Source organism: Anticarsia gemmatalis, chromosome 17, assembly GCF_050436995.1.
Source record: "Anticarsia gemmatalis isolate Benzon Research Colony breed Stoneville strain chromosome 17, ilAntGemm2 primary, whole genome shotgun sequence".
Classification (NCBI taxonomy): domain Eukaryota; kingdom Metazoa; phylum Arthropoda; class Insecta; order Lepidoptera; family Erebidae; genus Anticarsia; species Anticarsia gemmatalis.
Window position 1 is genome coordinate 6,366,558 of NC_134761.1, and position 22,851 is coordinate 6,389,408.

Here is a 22,851-nt window from a genome sequence, read left to right on the forward strand (position 1 = left end):
TATCATTTTTTTAAAATATTTCGCTCTTTCTTTAGTATTCATGTGGTCATAAATTTAGACACGAGTTTTGTGAATAACTGTTACGAGATACGTAGATGTATTGAAATAAACTTAATTTACAATTACAACCTAAGTATTGTGAAATTAGTATCTTTTTAGATAGTGCCTACTACACGTGTCTTCACTCAGCTGCATTTATTTGTCACAATGACATTGACAGCTTATAATTGACATTTTGTTTATTGAATTGAAGTTGACATTTGACCGACTTGTAGTCGGGTCAATTTTCAACTTATTAATTTATTGTACTAGGAAATGAGTTCGGACGAACACAACACTGTTCTATTTAAGCATTCCTTTTATTAAGTTAAAGTCAGTCAAATAAAAGTTTTGTGCGGAGACCAACCATGGAAGAAAAATATATTCTTACTTTAGATATAGGCACTAGTACAATTCGCTCGTTTATTTATAATACTAAAGCCGAAATTGTAGGAAAAGCGGTTGATCAGGTATTTAAATCAAAAGAAAAAAGTACAATTATTTATATATTTTTTCTGGAATTGGACATAGTGGATTTTTGTGGCATGGGCATTTTAATTTACAAGCTGCAAGAAATATTATTCAGTGAACTGTGTTTTGTAAAGAAATAAATGTTATTACACAGGTAGTGCTCCATTATCCGCATCCTGGATTTGTTGAAATAGATCCAGATGAACTATGGACCTCAGTAGTCAGTGTTGTACCAAAGTCATTGAAAGGTGAGTTAACAATACAGCCTATTTTTAAATATTATTTATGTTCTTTATAAATTTAAAGTGACTGGTATTCTTATTGAGCAGTCTTGCATCTTTACTATATTAAGTAGAGCTTGTATTGTTTATTAACAGTTATAAGAATAAGATAATGACATGTTTTGTTATTCAACAATAGTTTGTTTAGTTCAATGCTCCATTTACATATATTACAACACTCTTACTGATTGGCCTGGTTTCTTATAAAGCTAAGATGATAACATTATCAATTATTTATTAATATTCCATTGATAAGTATAACAAACAAGTTTAAAATTCTACATTCACTTTATTATCATATTTTATCACATCTGGCTTAAATGAGGACAATTAGGATATAGAAATTAAACATTATGTGTTACACAGATTTAACTGGCCACTATATTTAGAGTTTAGACAGTTTGAACAAATAATTCAGATTTACAGAAAGACTAATTGACCTCGCAAATGTTGTTTTGCCAAATGAATTAATATCAGAAAATAGAGATTGGTGATAAAAATGTAAAAATGTAGGATTCTACGTATTTGGTAGTGTCACATGATAGTTAAATAAAAAAATTTTGTGCAAAAATTAAAACAAAAATTTGTGTGATGACCACGAGTATTTGTTCTGAGCCTGATTGATAATTCACCTATATAATATGTATTAAGAAATAAATAAGTATGTTTATCCGTTATCTGGTTGCCCTTGCTTAGTTTGGAATCAGATAACCATGTGTGAGTTGTCCCACATATTTATTTATTTATTTAAAATGTTAGGGTTGCTAGGGACAACCATTATTTCTTTCTCTAGTTTTCTGGAAGACTTCTAGACTTTGCTAGTAGCCAGCTATAGATATCGTGTATAAAAATTCTTCCAATACCTGCCTATTATCAGGTCAAAATGTATCCCATTCTAATACACTGTGTAATTGTTTTAGATGCAAAACTTACAGCATGTCAAATCACTGCAATGGGTATATCAACACAAAGAGGAACATTTCTCAACTGGTCCCGAAAGACTGGCAAACCGTTTCATAAATTTATCACTTGGAAAGATTTGAGAGCTGATAAACTAGTCAAACAGTGGAATGCATCATATACGTGGAAGGTAAATAATATTAATTAAATAATTATTATAGAAGCTGTGTGTAGTACAGTATTAAATTGTATATTAAAAATCGATATTATCCTCTGAACTTGCTTTCATGTATCAACAGATAACAACTTGCTTTTATTATATTAAAATTTAAGATTTTTAAATGCAGTTTTCAAATTGTTTAATACATGGTCTAATGATTTTCTTCAAAGTTGCCCAGACTCTAATTTACTTAATGCCAATGCTTCCAAAAGTCTAGAAAAATATTCTTTTTATTTTCTTAGTGTTCAAAATAAAACAATAAATTAAATTAATTTAATTAATGTTTTTTTGCAGCTCTTCAAAGCGAGTGCCTACATACTATATCTAATACTAAGAAGCAAAAGATTTAAAGCAGGAAGTGTATTCAAATTTATGAACACACAGGTATGCATAACTTATTAATTCCTTTTATTTACTTCCTCAGTAGTTATGGCTTAAATATACAAATTTTTGGTTTGCATTTGTATTCTGTATCCGCAAGATGGAACAGATTTATTGAAAAATAATCATGATTTATAATATTTCATAATGAGAATGAACAAAAGCAATGTTTGTAAAATATAGTTCACAAAATAAATTTTCATAAAATTATATTTATTAATGTAACAAAATAGCAATTATTTGGTTAGCACATTCAAGTCAGTTTTAGGTAGAAGTTTTTAGAACACAAAAATTCCCGAACTTTACATAGTAGGAAAATAGTCCAACCATCAAAACATACTCGGTCACTGTTGTCTCACAGAATACGCGCCGGCAGGTACAACTCCAAAACGGTATTGTTCTACATACAGAAATGTTGTGCACTTCTTTTAATCTCTTCTGGGTAGAAAAAAATATATCTTGCTCTAATGGTGAATTAAGACATCGTGATGAATCCTTGCATGTTCATTGTTCAAAAGTTCTTTAAGTAACATATTTCTTAATAACATGCAAACTTATCCAACTCGTACTTGGCCAGCATAGTGAACTAAAAGCCTAACCCTTCAATCGGAGTTTAAAAAAAAAGTACTTAGGTAGTATGTCATTCAAATGATCTCTGAAAAACTGTGTTATTGTTATCCTAATTATTCATACAGTCACGTCCCGAGTTCATGACTTACACCGAGGGTAAGGTCCAACATACGTTTGCACAGTTACTTGATTTATGATAATTGACAACAAAATGCATGTAATGCGCATATAAATTAACAATACAAACATGACGGGTTAATGCATTGTTTCAGAAGAAAAAGTACACAAAAACATTTAATTATATTACTAATTGTAATATAAATTGCCAATATTCAAACGTAACTCAAATCTAAGTTAGTCTTGAGTCTCGTTTTGTCGCTTACTTTGACGTGTTTTGTAGCCTGATTATCTTTGAGCATCACTTAAAATTTAGTGTGGTTTAACACCTAGCCATAAGCTGTACCTGTGTTTGTGTTTAACATTGAACTAACTTAATTCGTCATTAATTTTATCTTAAATCAATGTTGATTGGTAGTTTAGGCAACCGGTTTTCAGCCTCTGCAACTTGTTTAGGTCGGGGATGCGCACACATCTTCCGGTCAACTTAGGTATATAAATATGTATATATGGATATACCTACTTAATATATTATGCAGCGACTGACACAAAAGTAAGGCCTTTTAAAACAGCAAATCTCTAAAGATGAGATCAATACGGTCTAAGTATAATAATCGGCCATCGATATTAGTTACGTTTGTGGGTGTTTACTTTTTAATTTATTCGTAGGCTTTCGTAGTTAACTGTACCAAAAATCAACTGTACATATTTTCAACAATGCTTTAATGCAGTTTCTTTAAAAAAATCGTCGGGCAGTAAGTTTAGTAGCACGACGTAATTATTATGCAGGCAATAACAGTCCGATTAAAATATGTATTTGTACCTTAATCGCAAAAGATGTAGTGGCGTGATTGTTTTTATTATTGGATTGTAAATGGAAAAATTAATTGCTTAACATTAACTTTATTACTAGTCTTTTGTTCATGTAACAATGGTTTGATTAATTGAATGGGACCTTGGATAGGTATTTTTCTTATTGCATGCACGTTTTAAAGGTTTCTTTCGTCGTAAAAAGGGTTAAACTCTAATCCTAATCCTACTCCGAAATATAAGTATAAGATACCTGTTTTTTTGGATTTAATATTTTATATCCAAAGTTTTCAGGGGACAAGAGGACAAAATCCTAGGCAGGCTAAGAAATCGTTTTTCTTAATTATTTAAAATGTTTATAACATATCAAAATAAACACATCTAATAATTTCATACCAATTACTTTTTAAGCAACAACTTAAAAGTAGGAAATCATAAAAACCAACAAAAAAACAAAACAATGAAAATTGCAATAGGTTTTTTTAATGACGTCAAGTATCAACTTACACTAGGCGCAAGGCCGCTGTATAATAACATTTATTAACATAATATTGTTTTTGCAGACTTGCCTAAGATTGTACTGGGCTCTTCAGAACGTGGCACCTCTAAAAAATGCGATACAAGACGACGATGCGCTCTTTGGTACTTTGGATACGTGGTTATTGTACAAATTGACAGGTAATTATATATTGTAAACAGGTTTTTTATCGCTATTATACTCGTAAATGTTAACGGCCATGGTGTTTTATCGGCACTTATCGCCAGCAGTACGAGAAACTTGTCGAACAAAGGTCCAATATGCAAGATGATACGTGCATTGTTATGTGTACCTAAATATCTTTATTCAATACGTGTTTATTCATTTATCGATTCTGCAAAAGGATCGTTATTTGACAATCTTATGACGCGCGTCGGCTAAGGGTTGCGGTTGCCATTTCCGTATACTTATTGCAAATAAATATTTGTAAGTTGTAATTCCAATGTTTTGTTAAGAATGTTTGTCAATATTAAAATTGATGGATTTACCATATTTATTTTGGTTAGGGATTGGTCATTACATTATCTTATTTGCAAAGTAAATCGTGTTTTAAGCAAGCATATCATCAGATATTTTGCGAATGTAGAAGTAATTAAGCACTTCCACACAAACAAATAACAAAATTGTACTTAGGCACCTAATTTAATAGTAAAATTCTACAATGAACAGCAGCGGTAGCCAAATAGGAGGTAGTTGTAGCGGCCATGACATGTGACCTAGAGTTCGCGGATTAAAATTCTATCCGTCAAATGCATATCGACCTAAACCCATTCTTAACAAAAGCCTTTGAAGTAAAGGCTTTATAAGAATGCTAGGATTATGCAATACAACTTGCTTTCAACATTTTCTATACCAACCAAACCCATTCTTGTCTTTGATTTCAGTAGAGCATAGAAAAGACAGTACTCATACCTTACCTCATAAGCATCCATTTAAATAACTCTTTAGCAACTAATAAACATACAACTTTCTTTATCGTAACTGGTCAGCCTGGTGTCAAAGTTGTTGAAGCCGCCCGAAGGCCTCTGACATGGCTTAACATCCAACTTCTTCTTCTTATCGTATGGTCAGTGGTCAACCTAGTGTCAAAGTTAGCGTAAGCCTTTGACGTGGCTTAACGACTGTTACCTTAATTGACAACAATCGGGTCCGAGAACATCCAGCTGATAAGTTTAGATTATCCTCAACACGTACATTATATAAAATGACAATTGTCCGTGACATACAATATAACAATCGATATTCCCGCAGGTGGTAAAGTTCACATGACCGATGTGTCGTCGGCCTCAGCCACGGGTTTCTACGACCCGTTCACGATGCAATGGGCTGGGTGGGGCATCACTATGTTGAAGATACCCAGGGCGGCCTTGCCCCAAGTCGTGGATACTGCAGGCGATCACTTTACGAGTACGCTGCAGAATATATGGGGACATCCTATACGGATCGTTAGTTGTGTAAGTATCATCACTACCTTACTAATATTCTTTCTCTGATCTTCTCGTTAAGAGATTTTGACGAAATTAGGCACATAAATTGTTTATGATCTGGATTAACACCCGAATTTTCTTTTTCCCTTTCCTGGTAAGTAACACTTTTTACGCGGTCTAAAACTAGATTTTATATAAAACTAGCTGACCCGGCAGACGTGGTTCTGACATATAAAAAAAAGTGTCACTTAGGGGTATAAAAAATAGATGTTGGCCGATTCTCAGACCTACTCAATATGCTCACAAAATTTCATGAGAATCGGTCAAGCCGTTTCGGAGGAGTATGGCAACGAAAACTGTGACGCGAGAATATTCTTAACATAAAATAGTACTTTAATAGGTAATATAATTTCGTTGGGTACTTAATTAGCGTTAACACAATAGACATGATAATGTGTTGCTATGTGGTAACTTGTCTAACTTCCAAGGTGACTGACAACAGTATTGTTGCGGCTTTTATCTATTTTTCTATGCGGGAAACAGTATTCTGTACCTACTTGCATAGATATCACGAATTAGGTACGTTTATTGAACGGTATTTTGAAACAAATTTAATTATACCTTATGGTGAAAACCTCAAAATATAGATGAGGTATAGGTAATTGATGCTTACGCCACGTCTAATTATAAAGATTTGGTTGAATTAAATGGTGATATTTTACCTTTAAGTCAGATGATAAATCTAATTATAAAATTATGCGCTAAACCTGTTTAATATAGGGATGAAGTGCGTTTTAATTAGTTTTAAATGCTTCATTGCCGTCACGAGGGTCGGTAATTTTAGAATAATAGCAAAAGACGAGGATTCATAAGCTGTAGAATCAAAAAGTGCACTTTAGTTTGAAAAAGAATCCCACTTTGGTAAAATTTAAGTTTAGATTTTAACTGACAATATTTCAGCCTACGATATCTACAAAGTAAGTAGATTCACACCTTGCTAATTACTATATAGCTTACTTTGTATGACTTTGATTTCATCTCAATAGGTAATACTATATAAATACAATTCACACGTGTAAGTTACCACAACAACGGCAACAATAACTATGTAGTAAATAACCTGGCATCGATAACTCATTTTCTTTTATATCATCACTTCATTAATCTGTGGTACATGTTGCATCCACAACTTTGTCACGGTATTCTATTCTGATTTGCGGTCGCATGCTATCCCTCTCCAAGTCTTACTGTGCGAAAAGGATAGCGCTGTATAAAACATACTAAAATATCCCTTATCCTGCGTGCCTCTGTAGTCTGGACTCTAGATGGTGTATACGACTGATGATCATGATCTCGTCTGCAATCCGCGGGTCGGGAAATTTGCTATTGGTCTTTTTAATTTACATGAGAATATATCTTAGTAGTAGCTCGGATTTTGGTAAGCCGTAAATTGCAATAGGCCTTCACTATTACATGATTATTATGATGTTCATGGCTAACTTAGAAAATGGTGAAACATGAGTGTGTTTCTTCCACGTCTCCCTACACTTTCCGGTAAAGAGGATCTTATTAGAAACATCCTTTCTAGAAACATAATTTGATTTAGCGTATAAATACGGCCTGTGATATAATTAAAACGCGCGTCTGTGTTATGTGCTGGCACTACTTTAGTTTGTTTATTTGTAAGGCGTCGTAAACATTACTATATTCTAAGTAGGTGGGTGTATATTTGTTATGGTCGTCTAGAAATTTACGATATCATAATTGTATTGCTTTTACTTCAAATAACAGTATTTTAAGCTACGTTATTACTTACTGAGAATAAAAAAGAAAAGCCTCCTATGTCATTCAAATCATTTTATCTGTTTTACTTTTGTACAGATAATTCTCTCAACTTTTATGAGCATCGATCCATTTGAATTCCGATATCCGATAGTAGATCACTTCTTCGTTCATTCCTTGCAACAGTTTTTGTATAGCATTTAAAAACAGACTCTATATCTACATAGATGGATAAAGTTATTCATGCAAGCATTCCAGCCTAGTTTGTCGTCTTGGCATGCGTGTCGAGTCGAATGGTGTGACATTTCGTAAATAGTCATCTCACTAAACAAGACCGAGATATAATTGCTGCAATTTTTACAGCAGTTTTTGCTGCAATTTACACTGTTAGCTATTATCTTGTGCTAGTTTTAAACCAGCATATAAGTGGCGCTATTATGTAATTTCATAAGCGTTTTGTCTGTCACTGGATAATTTGAATCAGATGCAAGATACAACGCAGTGTTTTATTTTTAGCTTTGGCTGAGTTTCAGCAGGGCAACGCCCTGTCGTTTTGTTTACACGTATCCCTATGGACATTTCTCTACATAATGTTGATGCACGTTTTAGAGAAAGCGTTAGTTTGTTCATCGCTTGCAACAATGTTACTTATGACTTCATGTTACGTAGAATACAATAGACTTCCTCAGTGCCAAAAACGCATACTTTCACATTTAGAAAAAAACACTTATGACCTTTTTTATTCACTAGCGATTTTCAGTGAAGGAAAATGTTGCGTGTTTAGTAGAATAATGTCATAAGGCACAATTAACATAAATATACTACCGCCGTTTTAGAACTGCAGTTGCGATGTGTTCTAGTTCCTTTGTCTAACCACAATATACAGTATTTTATGCAGTTATTTGTAATGCAAAAGACATGCCTGGCATTCTTTCAGTGTCACAGTGCTAATTTTCACGTATGCGTGTGAATAGAAAACTGTTTGTAGCCAATTAGATGTTGTTGTCTAAAATATAAAGGTGTGAACGCTATTATATTGATTTATTTAGGCTTATTGAGCCAAACATATAGTTTTATTTATTACACGTTAATAAGGTACGGTAGTTACGTGTTTTTTGCTGACAAAAATACGAAACGGTTATTTTTCTTATGACATGCAAACACGTTATAAAATTTAGATATATGACACGCACAATAGTATTACAACCTGCTAATTACAATATTTTATATCGCGATGACGTCACATAAACACTCCTTTACGAATACCGCACTAGTTTTGCACCTAGTAGAACATACCTTACAACTTAAATAAATAAATATTATTGGACAGCTCACACACACACGGTTATTTGATTCCAAACTAAGCGTAACTTGTACTGTAACCAAATAACTGATAAATAATGATTAAACATAGGTACTCATAAACATAATTTAACAATCAGGCTCAGCAGATACTAGTGCTCATCACACAAATAATTGTCCCGGGTAGACCATACTAACCACTGCGTCAAACGCCTACTTAATTTAACACTAGTTTAGTTACCACCGAATAAAAAAAATCGTTCCAATAACCTCTATTAACTGCAACATTGCTTCACAGATGGCTGACCAGACTGCTTCAATGTGGGGCTCATGCTGCTTCGACGTAGGGGACGTGAAACTTACCATGGGTACTGGCACCTTCTTCAATATAAACACGGGGACGGAGCCTCATGCCAGCGTGTCTGGACTTTATCCCATCGTGGGCTGGAGACTGGGGAACGAGCTGGTGTATTCTGCTGAAGGAGCGAACAATGATACCGCTTCTATTATCAAGTGGGCGCAGAATTTAGGTAAGAATTTCATAAAGTACCTCTATTTTATTTTAAAGACAACTCCCGCACTAAGAATTGCTCTTGTGTCGCGGGGACTTTTACGAACATACAAACAATGGACACAAAGTACAACCAGACTCGAAACAATTACATTGGTCAACACGAATTTTGAGCCTGAGTTCTGTACCTTTGATTTTGATTACGTATACCTAACTAAAGAAAGAAATAATATTGTTATCTAATAAAGTTTGCTTTTGTAGCTTTTAGAACGAATTTTAAATTTTAAAGGAAAAGCTCTTTTTTCACTTTCAATTGTTAATATATAAGAGTAAAAAAGTTATGATTTATATATTTTTATTCATTTAAATGATAGAATAAGGCATAAATAAAACACAAAATACAAAAAGGATACATTTTTTTTTTTAGAAATGAATACTTTTGTTTTTTCTTGTGTAAAAATAGGAACTTGATGTTATCAGTAGGCTCTCTCCATATTCGTGGTACTGCAAACTTCATCTTTTTTTTCTCTCCTCAGTACCAGGCTGAAAAAAACATAGAAAAACATTTATTAACAATGTACACATTTAATGTATATTTAAAAAAAATATATGGGCATATAAATGTTCATTTAATATGAGGTGTATTTTCTTACCTTCTAAAGTGTTTTTGCAGTTATTACACAAGAAGTGAGGTGCCCATATTTTATCCTGTCTACGTACTGACATGTTAAAATACGCTTCATAGGCTTCACAAAGTGTCTTATTTGATGATAAACAAATTGTATTGGCTCTCACTTCAATAAATTCATCACAAATGAAGCAAAAAGAGTCCACGTCGTGTTTACACTTTTTCGATGCCATTTTTAGACCTTGTGACGCAAAAAAATATTTTATTCCTTTAGAACGCGCACGCGCATACTGCCATGACACTCTGCTACCGCCCATTTCACACCCCCAGCCCCCTCACCCCTGGTTTTGCGTCATAAATGCAACGGCTCTTCAAGAAATCTACCAAAACCCAATATATTTAGTTTTTGTTACATTTAGTACAAAAGCAAACTTAATTTATTATTAAAGTTATTCCTATTTTCTTTTTGATTTATATAATCAGAAAATATTCACTAAAACACAGACTCAAAAAAAAATTTTTTTTTTGTCGACTTGTGTTATTTGTGGATCGCACAAATAATTGTTGCGTGTGGTAATCGACCCACGATATCACGACGCAATGGTAGCGGCGTGGCGATCTAAACCACTGCGCTACGGAGGCAGTCAAATTTTAAATTGTCTAAAAATGCCTCATGATGTTTTTGCAATGCGAGCGTGCACCCGCGTGCGTATACATCCTAACGTTCGTTCAAAAGTAATAAGTAGTTTCAGAGCTAAGTCTCTATAAGGAAACAACAAATTGAGTTATGCACATTTTAAAATAGATTCAACAACTTAACTGTTTTTGAGATATCTTGATCGATTAAGTTAACTCTATATTTGACCACAACCGCAAAATGTATACCTCCTTATAAAGACAGCTCATGAATAACATACCGTATTGGATTGAATACACGACAAGTTATCGACTTTAAATGAATAACGGAATTACAGCTACATATAATGCTTAATATTTGCACATACGATTTTTTGTGACTCCATAAAATGTTTGTTGTTCTTTTTTGCTATTCATATTATGAGTTATTGAATACTATATTATACACAAAAAGCGATACTTATTGATATTCGTAAAGGTAGGTTTCACTAACGTATTCATGGCCTGTGACCTTTTCCACTTAACTTAATTAGCTACCATATTAATTTTGTTTACCGTTCTTTCTCAATCGAAATAAAACGACCGTTTTCATTAATTGATTTGATAATTAGGCATTAATATTATATCAGCTTAGCCTTTCTTCCAAACTATGTTGGAGTCTGCTTCCAAACTCACCGGGTGCAGCTGAATACCAGTGTTTTACGTGGTATTAATATCGGGCCTAAATGAATGAATGATTTGATTTGAAACAAGGCATTAAGTCGTTTAACCAGTTTTTTACGAGGTCGCTCTGCTATACGATTTTAATTTGATATCAACTTCCGTAATACCTTTGGCCCTCGCAATAAATTAAAACAGTTTTTTTAAACCTTGTCCGATTTAAGAATATGTTATTTTGAGCCTATTAATTATATCAAGGTATTCTAATTAGTATAATTTTATTATGAAACCCTTTGCTAATATTCAAGGGAACGTTGTTTTTATTATTGCATAAATAAGCACTGATTTCATATTATAGAGTTAAATAATCATAGGGTTAAATATACACAAACGGGTGATATATGGATGTTCCAATTGGCACTTGAATTTAATTGTTTAATAGAGGAATAAATTTAGCGGAATAAATTTTCAAAAATTAAATCGTACGCGTTATTATATAATTGAACAAATGCACTGTGTCAAGGAAAATAATTATAAAGTTTTTAGAATAAACAAATTACTTTTGATTATTTCTTCTATTTTCGAGATGGTTCTAATCTATGCTTGGTAAATTCACAGTTTTATTATTCGTCGTTTATTTCATATAATTATTGTTGATTACAGGGTTATTCAATTCGCCTGAGGACACAGCAGACATCGCAATGTCAGTACCAGATACAGATGGAGTTTATTTCATACCAGCGTTCAGTGGATTAGGGGTAAGATTGCTTTTATAAGAAGGAAATAACCATTACTATATACTCGTTATATTGTGTAGCTCTGCCTTGTGCTGTGTGTTGAAGAACTTTAAGGTTCTTATTTATACACCGGTATCAGCTTAGAAGCAGTGTTTTGAGAACTTATTTTAGTATGTCAAATGGTCTCTAAAAACGATGCTCCCATATTGAAAGCAGTCTATTATTACGAACCTAAGAGACTCATATACATATTTATCTTATGTTAAAGGCATAAGGTTCTTGACAAATGTTAATCTTTAACTCCAAAAGTTCTAGACGAATTTGGCATAGAAATGTGCAAATAATCCTATTGATTAATATTTAAATGAGTACCCTATAAATATTTATGTGCTGTCAGTATCTATTTTGGTATTACCGTATTATATCGAATACTGGTACTATACTTTTTTTTAAGTTTCATCGATAATAATTAAACCAATACTCACTTTCAAGTGTTTCGGAACTCACGCAATTATGTTTCACATTTACCCAGTTTAATTGTTCAATTGCAATAATAAAACAAGTTTGAGTAAAAGTAGGTAAACGAGTTAAAGAGTTACTGTTGAAATATGACTTGTTTGCCTTCGTGTTAAATCAAAGTATGCTTGGTCCTTCTTGATTATGACACCTATGACCTTGTTAATAAGCGGTATGATACTTTGAATATTTAGTTTGAATAATACAGCCTAATTTGTTAAATCTCTACACCGCCACATATGATAAAACTAATTCCTCCGTGTGAAATATTCTTACGTAAAAAACTCAAAAGCCATTAAAAAGTTTTTGACTAGTTTTCACCAATAGTAAAGAGTGATTTATTTGAAAGGATTTAATGTATAATTTTGTAAATTTTTGTATAAATTAGCTAAAATATGTCTGCCGCATCTCTTACCTATAAACTAAGTAGCTGTAGATGTTTTTCTCTTTGGTCTCATGCTAATGAAATGTTTATTTAAACTGTCATTTTATTGCTCATTAATATTCATTCAAGAATATGTTATTGACTGTGTACATCTTATGCATAAATATTTACTCATTATGTAGTTTAAACAAGTCTTTTAAACTTTTGAACATATAATTATGAATAAGTATCGGAAATGTTGCATGCTGTATTTTTCTGTGATTCGCAAACTGATTTGCATATTTTTATTACCAGTGAAAACCTTCAAAATTGTCGGATTATCAAAAATGGTAATTGAAAGTTAAGGAAGCTAATTTTTGAGTTCCGGAGTACTAATAATAATTTTACACTTGGTTTCATTTGGCCGTGAGATTATTATTAAGCCACAGTGATTTTAAAAATTTAAAAAAATAATTTTAAAAACTTGTCAATTTACCTTATCGAATCGACTTTCACTCTTTTCTCCTTATTTCTTCTTTTTTGTCTTGTCCGTATCCCACGTTAAGTGGATGTACCATAGCTTTATATGTTTTTGTCTTCAAAAACATGCTGTAAAGAGATTTGGATGATGTTTTTACAACAGGTCTGACGTCAATACAAATAATATATTATTAAAATTTTGATGGCATTCTTGAGTTATATTTGTTATATTCCCACGATGATAAAAATAAACAACGTCATTCTAAGGTATTTACTACCATTAATGAAACATTTTATCAAATTTTTAGCTACAAGTGTCGGTTACACATTATTAGCGTATAAAAAAGTGACAGCATGTGTAAATATCTCAATATTCCGCTTGAAGTCGTGAAACTGGCCATTATCAAGTTACAAATTGAATTTAATGCAATATATTGTCTTATCTTCCCAGCCGCCATACAACGACGGCACAGCGGCATCAGGGTTCGTGGGCATGAAGCCGTCGACGACGAAGGCGCACTTGGTCCGTGCGGTTCTGGAGTCCCTCGCATTCCGCACTGCACAGCTCTACACCTGCGTCTGCAATGAGACTAACTACAATTTTAATACTATTAGGTAACGTATAAATACTTATCCTGCATTTATGCCCGGGTTCTGAGTAAATTTAGTGAAAGTTTATCTATTCATTAGTGTTTTTTTATATGAGTTTTAACGCTATTGAATAGATAAACTATCGCTAAATGTACTCTGAAGCAGGGGGTTTATAAATTAAACTATTTCCTCGAAGCTCTCAGTTAATTTTGAATGCATTGTAATTTGCAAATAATGCCAGTATGTAGACTATTTTAAAGTAAGTGAAACTTTATGAATTTTAGTTAGTTTATTTTAGTTAATAATATCATAATGATAGCATTTATTATGCAAGGTAATGAATATATCTTTATACATGAGTGGTTCTGTATATATTATACTGTATACATTGCGTTCATAACGCCATCTGTATTTTAAAATTTAACTTGTTTTGCCCACACCTATCGTAGGAATATGATATCAAAATGTTTTTACAATCGCAGGCTAGATGGCGGTGTGTCGAACAACGACTTCATCGCGCAGTTGGTGGCTGACCTCACTGGTTTGAGAGTGGAGCGCCCCGTACATGTTGAAATGTCTTCACAAGGCTGTGCACATATCGTCGGGTTTAAACTAGGTGAGTTGATAGTGGTAACTCTTGGAAGTAGATGGCGCTGCTTGTAGTGATTTTGTTAAGTTGTCAAACATAAATATGGTGGTAATTTTATTTCGCTTTAATAGTATCGGGCGAGGTGTACTTTGCTTGTGTAATATTCTAACAAACAAACTTAAAAATAGCTTCCAATCATTGTTTTAAAAACTACAATAAAAATATAAATCCTTCATATCCGATAACAGCTTCCGATATTTCATGGAAGACATTATATCTATTGCAATGCGACTTTAGCACCTTTAAGGTATTAATTATGATTACTTTTCTAGGTATTTGGAAATCAAAAGAAGAACTAAAAACGTTACGCAAAATCGACTGCGTATTCAATCCCCGTCCGCAAATGAAGAAAGCATACGAAGTGACATTCGCACGATGGCAGGACGCCGTCAAACGAATGTGTGGCTGGTATATATCGGAGACCACGTCACAGGCCGGTATATCCGACTCCAGCAGCAGTACAGTCACACCACAGAGCAGTTTCAAGCTTTCCGGAGGTCGTAGAAAGAACGGCAGTATATCTAAATAGCGGTGGCTTTTCTACTTGCTGGCTTTGTTCGCCGCGTGCTTGCCGTTGTGCAGCTGATATTGGTCTACTCTGTGGTCTTGTTGGGACTTCTGTAGGTGGTTGAACTGGTTTGATCAATTGTGGGACCCCGGTGTGGTTTACATTTAACTCGTGTGTATTTGTTGGATTGGCAGTATTGTCATATCGAATACTCATTAGATGATCTGTAAATTTTAACTGTAGTTCGACTATATTTAATTCGATGGCTGTGATTATAGGCTCTCTTTGTTACTGCTACGAATATAATTCTTATGTGATTGGAAAAGTGGCCATCTTGCCATGCACTGAGTGCAATCCCGAGAGTTGTGTGATGATCCAGATACAATTGTTTCAAATATGGCTGTAATTTGTGTGTGTGTTGTAAATACCCTGCGATAGGAGAATATTGTAGTAATGTAACTGTGTAAAATTTAGAAAAGATACTCAATAAAGCAATCCACAAAATTAATAATCCTTATAAACAGTAAGCGACTGAATCGCGTTGAAAATTGTTGATTTATTTTTGACGTTACTGCAACAGTTACAAAGTTCATAATGCCTTGACACTGTAAAGTACCGAAACTACCCCTAGTCCCAAAAGTCTAATCGCGTCGTTTCAAATCGAAACGCATATAAAATAAGATAATTGCGTTTAAAGCATGATTTGCCAATTCAACAAAACACACATCCATATAATAGCTTACGACCATAACAGTTATCGGGTGTGAATTACATTACCTGTCCTCATGAGTGCGGTGAACGGAAAACTTTGAAGTTAAGCATATGTATTTAGTGCCTATTAATGTGAATACGAATAAGATGTATCAAAAGATTTATTATACATAGTTTAGATAAGTGAACATGAATTATATAACTATTTCATATGCAAAAATATACGCTTAGTCTTATTTTGTGCGAGAACGAATGTAGTTAGCATGCAATATCTTTGCTCAAACTGTAATTATAATGTTGTTTTGTCTATTTAAGCTATCGTTTTGTATTTGAAAACTGTATTTCTAACTTTTAGACCACTGCTAATAGATTTATTATTGTAAACATACGCAGTATCAAGTTTTATGCTAATTTAAGATGTAAACACGTGTTTTAGTTCAGACGTAAACAGTTTAAAATAATGTGTTTATCCATTATCAATGAAACATATTGCTTATCACAGTGTTCTTAAAATATCAACTATTATGTATAAGCAAATATTTTGAGGTACGATTCTATGAGTTTAACACAGAATCTTGCGATCCTAGCGTATACGTACACGCTTGTATATAATTGCACGTATACGTTTCCAAAATGACACAAAATCCAACTACTTGCTTTTCAACTACTCTTATAAATTGAACTCATTAATTTCCCACTGCTGGGCAAGGATCTACTCCCGTAATGAGGGAGGGGTAAGGCCTCCACGCTCGCCAACTGCGCGCTGGACAATTACTCTTATCTTTATATATATATAATTCCTCTGTAAGTGTGTATGTCACTGAACTTCTCTTAAACGACTGGACCGATTTTGATGATTTTTTTTGTGTGTGTTCAAGGGGATCTGAGAATGGTTTAGATTCACAATTTTGTCCGCTGGACAAAGTTTTTTCAATTAATTTTTAATTTATTAGACAGGACAACGTCTGTTGGGTCCGCTAGTTTAGTATAAATTTTGTAAGTGTCACAGCTTTGAAAAATTTATTATTAACTCTATCGCTCACTACGGAATCGTACCTTATCTTTATTATCGTTATTATTTCTAATACTAAAATAACTTTATATGACTGTAACGTGAATTAAATGTTGTGTAGTAGTTCCGATTATTTTGTTCCTGTAGTGTCGAGGATGTGAATAGTCGCAGCTCAACTTAAGACTGGTGTGAAAGCGTACATATACATATGTATAACCTTTTGTGATATTATTGTACCCGCTAAAGAGTAGATTCTCCTGATTGTAGGACCTTCTTGACTTGAGAAGAATTGTAACTATACTGGTGTAACTAGTACTGACCTTTTGACCTGATCCTGAGCCTGTAATAAGTCTGCACAATTTTATTCAAAAAAATTTAATAAAATTCAGTGTCACTTTTTTAAGGCGCCCATAGCCAGTTGTGCTCACCGGTCGGTAAACGATTTGTGGGTTAAGCAACCATTGGCGCGGTTATTCCATAGATGGGTGACCGCATAGTGGTATTTGAACTGGGTGTCTCCGTGCTTCGGAGGGCACTAACCATACGACAAACAGCAACAGTGTCACTTTGTATAGAAACTGTGTAATTTAAAAAAAAATATCGCAAAGTATGAAGCCTAAGGTAAAAATAAAGTTCTATATAAATCCTAAAAGGTTTATTAGATTGTGCAATTTTATTGCAGGTCTGGGGGCAGTCTTAGTAAACTCTCTATTGTTATGTAAAAACCTTTTTCTATATAAGAGAATGACTAAAAGTAATTCTTTTCACTATAACGCTAATTTACACTGAAAAATTATCGTTGAGACGTTTGTCAAGTGCTTCAGATTATGCCAAGCCAGTTAAAAAACATTTTTCTTAAACTTTAAGTTGCATATTTATATTCAAACTCATTTGTTAGTAAATTAAATGTATTATTAGTGGGTACTATAGTCTAAGAACTTAATAGTGAGCCAGGCATGCAAGGTTATAAAATTCAGAAACCAAAACATCTGTGACCCGCAACCTTATACCACAGCTGTTTGATACGGCTAGTTTATTTTGGAAATACACAAAGTTATTGATTACAATCTGGATAAGTTATACATACTAAGGCTCTCCACTAAGTTGTTGGACTATAGTATATCTATCTTGGTATAACCTGCATCACTTGAGAAACGTAATCATTGCCAGTACGATTGTACTTCTTTAACCATTCTTAACGTCAAATCGCTTTAAATATTCCTCTTTCTTAGCACATTTGCTATTAAATACGTCTTAAAAACATGCTGACTGTTTAAGTTTGAAAATTGAAAAGTTTATTAAGAGTTTACTTCTATTTACTCCCCATCTGGTGAAAGTCGCATGGCGATGTGTAACTTAATGAAAATATATTAGTAGTCTATTGAAATGTTAGAATTTTTAGGCCTTATTTTGCGTTTTTCAAAGGAAGTCATTTTATTATTTTTATTGTGTTGGGGTCAGTAGATGCTTAAATTCAAGTTTTTGGGGTCGGCACCCTTATCCTCCGGCCGCCATTTCGGAAAAAGGGATTTCTATAGACCCCCCTACATAATAATATTATAAAATTGCGTTCTCTGAAAAACGCAACCCCTAAATGTAACATTTTAATGGACTAAAGCTATTTTGCTCATTACGGCATTTGTCCCTTTAGTTGTTAAGATGAAACATACTATATCAACCCCAGAGTGTATATTAAGAGATTATAGGACAATATAAATATTGTTTATTGTAGATAAATAAGATTATTGTTATTTCGGTTTGTGGTTGCCAATATTATTGTTCCTAAGTATTATTTTACTAGATTTAAAATGAACTTTTGTACCATCATTTTATATACTTTTACCCTTTCATGACATTTGTTAGTTTTATTATTATTGTTTGGTAATATTTTGAAAATTTTTCATTCGAAACTTCTGAATTAAGTGTTGAGATTTGATATGATTTATGGAAAATGTGGAATACGCAGCTAGTACAGTTATTGTAAGCCTTATTTCTTTGTAAACACGCAATAATATACTTTTTATAAATCCAAAGCGCTTGTCATCGAACCTAATTATGCGGCACCGGCAGCTAAACCATTTATTTTAAAAATGACATTGTATAAAGAATATTTTGAAAGTAAATTCATCAACATGCTGGAATTTGATTATTTTATTTAATTTCCCACTACGCAAAAAACATCGTCCACAGTCCACACTGCTTACATTGCACTGCAAACAGCCGTATTAATTAAAAATGTAACACCTATCTGCTAAACTTAGACAGATAACTAGACAATACACGTGTCATCTAATCTAATCAAAAAACTCATGCATTATTATTTACAGACTAAAAATATATCCCTCTAAATAAAATATCATCATGACTATGCAGTCTATCGTGTTAGTGCCTTTGATTATGAACTTTAATCATAACGGACATTACAGAATCGCGTGAAAAAGAAAATTCTTTGTTACATGACAAAGATATTAAGTACTTATATCTTGTACACTGTTTTCAACTCTATGGTACTTCAAATAAGGTTCAGTATCCGTTGATCAAAGAAATGATCCATAATTTTTTTTCTGCTTGAAAAATAAATAAAAAAGTACTTGATCAATGTTCCAACTAAACAATTTCTATTGCTACTTACTAGTTTTCACTCGACAACTACAATATTAGGATCACGTTTACCTCTCCAGATTTCCAATGCAAATACAATAAGAGATACAAAATATCCTAAAACAAGCATTCCGAAAGCCACGCATTGGTTTTCTAGCTTGACTTTAGCGAAGGGCCGCGGTTCACTGCGTACTTTGGGTAGAGACGATGGTACGCCGAGCATGTCACACGTCCATCTGTAGTAGATGTGTGGGAGACCTGCTTCCCCGATACGCTGCATAAACCGTTGTAGCTCTTCGTAGAATGGAAAACCTAGAAAAACAAGCTAAATATTAACGGCTTTTTCATGCCTTAAGCATCCACTGTTCACTCACCGCTGATCGTAGATGGTTTTTCTTACCGAATTAGCCATTGATAGATCATAGACGTAGTAAAATTACGGTAGAAAAACTTAAGTTTAGCGATGAGGATAATTTTTTGGAGCTCTATCCCACCATGAGAGGCTTATAGTGTTAACCATGTGTCGTGGGTGTCAAAAATATGTATTAATAAGCATGATTTTGACACGTTGTTACTAATGCTAACCTGGCCGAGCGATATACGATAGGTAAAATGTGTAGAAACACTCGTCTATGATGTTAATCAAAGGTTTGCCGTACTCGTCTACGTATTGCCCCAGAATTTCTATCAAGATGTCCTGTTTTCTTCCTACAAGTGCCGTCCGAGGGTGATCGAGGGCGAAACCTGTAAACAAAATGTATCGAATAAAAAAATACACAAACGTCTGAATTCAAAAAAATTAACGTTAATTATTAAAAAAAAAGTCTTTAGATCCAAATAAAAGTTTCTGATGGGACTAGGGAAGTCCCAACTTTCAAATAAAAATCAACTGACTTAATCAAAAAGTTTAGTTCACCCGTAACAAAACAGACGAATTTATAACCTTTATTCTTAATTCACAAAAAAATCAGCCAAAACTATAAAAAAATATTGAAGATTCTTACCTAGTGAATAACTTTCTGGAATCATTTGTGTTTTATTCATATAGCTCTCTTGTGCCTTGATCTCTGGATTAGTGATAGGTCTCAGCAACTCTCTAATTGAGGGCGACACATACAATGTCTTGTCGGATTCGTACAGTGCGCTTAGAGTTCTGATTGTACCGTATCGAGTAAGCGTTGTGAATACGTGGTTTATATGACTCTGAAATATGAACTGTACTTTATATAGGTAGACATAAAATCTGCATTTGTCATAGTTTTCTAAGTGATTTCAATTTAGATCTTTTCTATTCTGTCTAAATTTAATCTAGTCTTAATTTACTAAGAAAAAAGATATTTACGCACCTGATACACAGCTACAAACATAATTGAACAACACAGGCAGGTGCCTCTCAGTAGATACAATTTTCCACTTTTCTCTATCGAAAATCCAAACAATGTCGATAGAAATGCATCTTTGATGTAAAAAAACCAATGTTCTCTTTTTCGGTCGGTTTTTATTTTATTCTTGAATTTGTCCGCCACCCACATGCATATACCCATTGTTAACAATACGGTTACAATAATCACCCATAAATGAAATTCATATACGTTAATTACGTAAAGAAATACTGGTATTACGTCGGCACGTTTGACCACAGCACAAAGGGAATCGACAGCAACGTAATGCAAGAAAAATATATAATCTTCGGAATACATCGTCATAAATCTGGAGTTGAATGAAATATCTAGTTCTTTACGCACTATACAGCCGAGACTGCCAGTGACATTGTTACCGATCTCATACCCATACCTATAACAGTTTTGGTCTTGAGGAAAGTATAATTTGAATTTAAAATGCTTTACTATGTCATGCATTACCAATGCATCTAATCCGCAGTACCCTTCTGTTAGTGACAAGTTAATTTTCGTGTAGTAGTGTAGATTTTTACAGTCATTGATAGATGTCGGAAATCTAAAAAAAATATTTGCTCTCAGAGGATAATCCTCCGTTAATTTTGTTTCACTGATTTTTATAGGCTTGTTAATTTCTTTTATATCAAGTAATTTGATAGTGCGGTCGTATATGAGATTTACAGTATTGCGTTTTCCATAATAGACAGCAATCTTGTATTTGCAGGACATGGGAAATGTTACTCCGACGTGCGTTATCTTATATCTGTGCCACAACTTATTCATGAAAGACTGCAACTTTAAAAACTCACGACGTTCTAATGTTCCATTTTCACATTTGAAAGTGTCACTATCTGTTACAATAAAGAAGACTGGGGACCGATGAGATCTTAGTAGCTTCGAAAGCAAAGGTTCCGTAAAAACATTATTAGTCAAATGCTTCGTCATTATTATCACGTTAGGATCGTCGTTTGACATATATTTTCGTAGCACGAGGTTATGTAATGTATGACATCCATCAATTAAGAGTACAGACTGGCTTAGAGCTGTTCTTTTCAGTTCACATGTTTTTAAATCTGGGTCAGTACTTCCATCCAAGTCTACGAGTACCGATTGCGTTCCCTTTACAAACATGAATTTCGCTGGGCAGGTGACTTCTTGATATGGTACAAGTTGCCCATTTGTTGTTACAATTACGACGGTGAAAACAAAGGAGAACAACATTTTCATTAGTCTTTAAGATACACTCACTCGCATATCGGAGAAAACGTGACTCACATTCTGAGACGTCCAAGGAAAATACAAATTATTTTATACCTAGAAAAGTTATGACATTATCATAGTTCTCGATCGTCATTAAATATTTGCGTTGTCAATCTTTCAGTTCGGTAAATAATTATGAAACAACTTTTATTACTGTGTATTTTTGAGGTAGAGCAATCAAATATACTAAAAGGGTGCCTATTGAATTCTGATTTGTTTATATCGATTTTATTAATGACTTAGGCAGGGTGCAGTTTCTTTTATTCAAATATTTATGTTAGTATATATTACAAAAGAGTTTATGATTTTGAAATTATCGGTTATTGTATTTCGCTGAATACGTCGAATAAAACACCATTCAGCTTCACAATACTCCTGAAATAGAGTTCACAAATATTTGATTTTCATATTACCTACTGCTTGAAGTTTGCTCACTATATAACTTAAGCAAACATATAGTTATGTCAATTGAGTAGCGCTGTATATAAAAACTTATCTTAATAATATCACATCATTGTATTGATAAACCTTGGCGATGGCTAAGCTTAGTATAATTTTTATACTTTCGGTACTTTTGACAATTTCACACGGGCGATTCGATGGGTTACATTTGCATCCTGAAATGCTGAAAACTGTAGTAGAAATACGCGTTGGCAATGACTACATGGATTATAACCCTGGACATATGCATATGTTTAAAGAAGTGGCTGATGTTCCTGACTTGACATCCAATAACATCGTGGAAAGCATTG

The 22,851-nt window shown here is 33.4% G+C and overlaps 3 protein-coding genes across 3 annotated transcripts; 1 reads left to right on the forward strand and 2 right to left on the reverse strand.

Annotated features, from left to right (window-relative positions):
• Window positions 1-255: 255 nt before the first annotated feature.
• Window positions 256-18,982, forward strand: LOC142979805 (glycerol kinase 5). Its single transcript, XM_076124989.1, has 11 exons — window positions 256-509; window positions 665-758; window positions 1,712-1,881; window positions 2,206-2,295; window positions 4,353-4,467; window positions 5,579-5,781; window positions 9,137-9,368; window positions 11,937-12,031; window positions 13,822-13,985; window positions 14,444-14,577; window positions 14,883-18,982. The coding sequence occupies exons 1-11, from the start codon at window positions 408-410 to the stop codon at window positions 15,137-15,139; spliced, it is 1,656 nt and encodes a 551-aa protein (XP_075981104.1). The 5' UTR covers window positions 256-407; the 3' UTR covers window positions 15,140-18,982.
• Window positions 18,983-19,357: 375 nt separating this feature from the next.
• Window positions 19,358-20,714, reverse strand: LOC142980182 (uncharacterized; the record flags this gene model as incomplete). Its single annotated transcript, XM_076125516.1, has 3 exons — window positions 19,358-19,754; window positions 20,028-20,186; window positions 20,447-20,714. Coding segments are annotated over 3 exons (702 nt in total), but the record flags the coding sequence as incomplete, so codon positions are not given.
• Window positions 20,715-20,764: 50 nt separating this feature from the next.
• Window positions 20,765-22,102, reverse strand: LOC142980183 (uncharacterized). The gene has a single exon (XM_076125517.1). It carries the CDS (start codon window positions 22,064-22,066, stop codon window positions 20,765-20,767), a length of 1,302 nt encoding a protein of 433 aa, XP_075981632.1. The 5' UTR covers window positions 22,067-22,102.
• Window positions 22,103-22,851: the final 749 nt, after the last annotated feature.

Excerpts from the sequence above, each read along its gene's own strand:
- LOC142980183 (XM_076125517.1), bottom strand. The coding sequence starts at position 22,066 with ATGAAAATGTTGTTCTCCTTTGTTTTCACCGTCGTAATTGTAACAACA.
- LOC142979805 (XM_076124989.1), top strand. The coding sequence starts at position 408 with ATGGAAGAAAAATATATTCTTACTTTAGATATAGGCACTAGTACAATT. Across the intron at positions 5,782-9,136 it reads CTATACGGATCGTTAGTTGT|ATGGCTGACCAGACTGCTTC; the intron begins GTAAGTATCATC and ends ATTGCTTCACAG. Across the intron at positions 14,578-14,882 it reads TATCGTCGGGTTTAAACTAG|GTATTTGGAAATCAAAAGAA; the intron begins GTGAGTTGATAG and ends TTACTTTTCTAG.